Consider the following 483-nt stretch of genomic DNA (forward strand, 5'->3'; position numbering starts at 1 on the left):
CCCGCAGTGCTGACCAGTGCGGTGCCAGTAGAGCCAGGCCGGTGGCACCGCCTGGAGCTGTCGCGGCATTGGCGCCGGGGCACCCTCTCGGTGGATGGTGAGACTCCTGTTCTGGGCGAAAGCCCCAGTGGCACCGACGGCCTCAACCTGGACACAGACCTCTTTGTGGGTGGCGTACCCGAGGACCAGGCTGCCGTGTGAGTGCCCTGGAGGGTGGTGTGGCCCCGGCCCCGGCTCTCTGGGGTCCTGGTGCGCAAGGTGGCTTTGCCTGTGACCCCTGAGCCCTGACCCAGTGTCCCTCCTGGTGTCAGGACGCTGGAGCGGACCTTTGTGGGCACCGGCCTGAGGGGCTGCATCCGTTTGCTGGACGTCAACAACCAGCTCCTGGAGCTCAGCATCGGGCCAGGGGCTGCCACCCGAGGCTCCGGCGTGGGCGAGTGCGGGAGCCACCCCTGCCTGCCCAACCCAGGGCTGTCCCATTAC

General features: G+C 68.7%; 1 protein-coding gene across 1 annotated transcript in view; it reads left to right on the top strand.

The window, feature by feature from the left end:
* The window catches only part of AGRN (agrin), a 32,531-nt gene that overhangs the window by 26,643 nt on the left and 5,405 nt on the right, over window positions 1-483 (top strand). The window contains exons 23-24 of the mRNA XM_011956413.1: window positions 5-197; window positions 312-480. Of these exons, the coding sequence (XP_011811803.1) occupies window positions 5-197; window positions 312-480 (362 nt within the window). The remainder of the gene's footprint in view (window positions 1-4; window positions 198-311; window positions 481-483) is intronic.

Source organism: Colobus angolensis, unplaced genomic scaffold (assembly GCF_000951035.1).
Source record: "Colobus angolensis palliatus isolate OR3802 unplaced genomic scaffold, Cang.pa_1.0 Scaffold416, whole genome shotgun sequence".
In the NCBI taxonomy this organism is placed as follows: Eukaryota; Metazoa; Chordata; class Mammalia; order Primates; family Cercopithecidae; genus Colobus; species Colobus angolensis.